General features: G+C 42.7%; 1 protein-coding gene across 2 annotated transcripts; it reads left to right on the forward strand.

The window, feature by feature from the left end:
- The first annotated feature begins 283 nt into the window (after positions 1 to 283).
- On the forward strand, positions 284 to 3,328 carry LOC123089479 (uncharacterized). 2 transcript variants are annotated; one of them, XM_044511151.1, is made up of 2 exons: positions 284 to 806; positions 2,312 to 3,328. In XM_044511151.1, the coding sequence occupies exons 1-2, from the start codon at positions 350 to 352 to the stop codon at positions 2,623 to 2,625; spliced, it is 771 nt and encodes a 256-aa protein (XP_044367086.1). In that variant the 5' UTR covers positions 284 to 349; the 3' UTR covers positions 2,626 to 3,328. Both variants share the same exon structure in this region, with proteins under 2 accessions (XP_044367086.1, XP_044367087.1).
- Positions 3,329 to 3,638: the final 310 nt, after the last annotated feature.

A 3,638-nucleotide genomic window follows, 5' to 3' on the forward strand; every position in this document is an offset into this window, starting at 1 on the left:
GGATTTGTCTGCAAAATATTCCAATCACTTAAGTTCTTGAGAAACAGAGTAACAGGAACACAGGGGTCATTTACCCTATTGTTGTCAAAAAGAACACTGTTTCTTAGTTTTCAAATAGTCCAGCAAATCGCTGAAACTCCTATCATGACCAAACTTTTTTCATCTTTTCCAAAAGTATTTACCCAGGTTTTCATAACAGCATCTAAGGTTTCTGGGATGTCTCCCAGATCCCATTATATAGCACCAGATCAAGGAAACCCTAACGAAACCTAAAATCCGGAGAGATAAAAAAAAGGTAAAATCCGGAGAAAAAAGAGGGACGGAGAGCGGCGGCGCCCTAGCGATCTCGATGCGCGACGACCGGGCTCCAATCGAGAGCGGCGGCGTGCAATTGATCGCATCGTCAGCGGCTCAGCCTCCGCGCCGGAGCAGAGTAGCCTTGCGCGCAGACGGGCCTCCGCACCAGAGCAAAGTACACATGTCTGTCAGCGGGGTTCCAAACAAAGAGAAGAAGAGGACGAAGAGCCGCAGCACAGAAGCGGCCGCATCGTCCATGGATCCGCCATTGCACCAGAGCAGAGCACCCATGTCTGTCAGCGGGGTTTCAGTGGAAGAGAAGAGGAGGACAACGGGCTCGATGCCTAAGCCTCCACGCCGGAGCAAAGTAGCCTTGACTGCCAATGGCCGTCCTGTGGATGGTGTACGACGTGCCGACGTCATTGAATACTACAAGCATAGCGGTGGATCCATCTACAGACAAACTGATTTTTTGTCCAAACTTTATCGTCTCCATGATACCAACGAGAGTACGTAAGCCTTTCCATCTTGATTGTTGAATTACGGGAGATATCATTTTTACAGTGTTGACTTGAGGCAATTCAGCTCACGGTATTATATTATCGCTGTTATTTAGTTGGGTAATATGCAATCTCAAGATTCAAATGGCTACTGAGCATTTGCAAGAACTAGTGTTTGTTGATTCCAAGAAAAGCATTTAGACGCACATGATCCTCATGTTTTAATATAATCCTCCTATTTCCCTTGTTTTATTTACTTTGCAATTTTATGCTAAAATTAGGATCCTTTTCTTAAGAGTAGGAGTTTGTCCCAGTTGTAGATTCCCATTAAAAATGATATATTTTGTGTTGGCACCTAATTGCCTAGAACAATTTCATATTACCCAACTTGCTTGGTTCCTTTTTTAATCCTCCTCCTCCTGTAACAGCAATTTTATACTTGATTAACTTATCTCCTCCTTCCATCCCGGCAGTTTCGTACTTAAGTTATCCTAGTATGCACTGAAGATGTCCATCAGGAATAACATTATGATAATTATCAAGGCCTCTAAGCCTGTATATTGGTATCCAGCAATTCCGTTCTTCATCAAGTTCTCCAAGCACGCATCAAAGATACCCATTAGAAACAACATTTTATCTTATGGCTGTCATTTCTCAAGATAACCTTCATACAAAACTGTTCAATATCAATCCATTTATTATCTTATACTCCCTCCTGTCCTTTTTACTCCACGTATTAGATTTGTGTCAGGTCAAACTTTGCAAACTTTGACCAAATTTATATTAAAAAATATCAACATCTACAATACCATATATATATTACTATGAAACTACATTTCATAATGAATCTACCAATATTGATTTGGCACTATGAATTTTGATACTTTTTTTATAAGTATGGTCAAAGTAAAGATACTTTGACTTCGGACAAAACTTATATGCAGATTAAAAAGGACCAGAGGGAGTACTTGTCCATATAATCTCCAAATGACAGCAGCCTCCTCGGTGTTGACACTTTGTAGTGCTACACTTTGTAGTGCTAATCCTGAAACCAACGACAGACTTGTGATAGTCATCAAGGTTCACATCTGAAAACCGATCAGCCATATCTGTGCAGCTTCCAACTACACACCTAATGTCCAAATTATTAATTGTCTTATCCTCATCACTCGAAAAACATTATGAGTTTCAATAATATCATTCCCTCCTGACTGATTGCCTGTTGCCCGTGAATTTATTATAGAAACCACATGAACTTTCTGTGCTTATAGTCTATAATTGTGCTTATCATATGATCTTTCAACCCACATTGCGATTATCGTACTACTGTATTGGTAATCTGTAAGTTCAGGCGCTATCATATTTAAGTTATGATTCTGTTCTCTAGTTTTGGACAACACTTGATATCATGTCCATCCTATTGTTTTATTTTGTTCCTTTCTATTAGAGTTGGGGTTATGGATTTTAATCATTGATCTAACGCATGTACAATGTTCCTATTGCTGCTTGATCAGCTGAGCTGGAGCCAATGATGAGGTCGGAGCCATCAGACGGTTGCTCGCTGAACTGGAGGCCCTGTGAAAGACATGCCGATTGCACCATGATGCAGATATTTTCACTGAAGCTGGCGTATCCTCCTGCTGGAGACCAAGTTAAGGTGTATGGATTCATGGCTGTCCGGGATACTCGGGACCATCTGCGTAACTACATCTTCAACCGCACCAGAGATGACCCTTTCATTGTGGAACAAGAGGACGGATTTATACAGTTGTCCGGACCCAAGAGAGGCATCTGGTGGTATGACAAGCAGCTGGTTGATTCGACATGAGGATCAAGAGAGGGGAAAATGAAGCGGATGATCTGCAGCTCATCGACGGCGCCGTCTGGTTCTATGACGGTTGCTCGCCGCAAGCTAGAGTGCTCACGCAACGCATCGACGGTGACTATGGCTCGGTGGACATAAGCTATGCGCTCCTGCAAATGGCGATGGAGGCCACGGTGCAGATTGCTGTGTCGGAGCTGGACAGAGACATAGGCCTGCTTGTAAGGGCGTTTTACGTCAGTGATCTCTTGCACCAGGGGATGCAACTGTTCGATGGTGTTATCCCTGCTGATGCTGCTGGTGGTGGTGCGGACAGTTATGAGTTAGATAAGTATGTGGTTGCTGCTTCCCGGCACACCAAGTTGGCTCTGCAAATGAGGATCTGTTCTTTGCATGATGATGATGATGTTTGGAGATATTGTCTCCGCCCAGCCAGTGCGCATGGATCTGACGACTTCAGTTTCGCGCTCAGTTTCGCGACCATTGATGTGAAGATCTCTTGGTCGACATTGGACTAGATCACATCTCCTATCTCCGGTCGACAAGTGACATATATGAGATGGTGAAACTGCAGTCGAGCTTGGTACAAGTAAATAGCAATTTTACTTTGGTAGATGTACTGCCGGCTTGTTTATGTCAGATTATCCGCCCTGACGCTGAAATTATGCTTGTGTATCTGGAATAACACATTGTCTCCTTGTAAATACTTTACGCTGGATGTGCTTGTGTGCAAGTTTGGAGGTTGTGTGTGGTTTCTTTGGTGGTGTTAAGACTGATTCTCATTTGGGTGTCATATTTGCCATTCCTTAGCACAACACGCCGCTGGACATAATCCTGTTTTGAGTAGTTAACCTGTGAAAATCCAAAGACAGTGCATGCTTAATCATATAATTTTTTTTCTAATTTCTGAAATGGTCAACCTATGTTGTAATCATCTTTTTACACTGTTAAGGCAACTCGATAAGATGAGGCTGTTTTTTTTTTTACCTTGTAAGATCTCCAGATCCCGCAAAACTCCC

Source organism: Triticum aestivum, chromosome 4B (genome assembly GCF_018294505.1).
Source record: "Triticum aestivum cultivar Chinese Spring chromosome 4B, IWGSC CS RefSeq v2.1, whole genome shotgun sequence".
Lineage (NCBI taxonomy): Eukaryota > Viridiplantae > Streptophyta > Magnoliopsida > Poales > Poaceae > Triticum > Triticum aestivum.

What these genes read in the sequence shown, in the direction of transcription:
- LOC123089479 (XM_044511151.1), top strand. Translation starts at nt 350, where the DNA reads ATGCGCGACGACCGGGCTCCAATCGAGAGCGGCGGCGTGCAATTGATC. An exon ending in TCTCCATGATACCAACGAGA is followed by an intron (nt 807 to 2,311) that starts GTACGTAAGCCT and finishes CTGCTTGATCAG; the next exon opens with CTGAGCTGGAGCCAATGATG.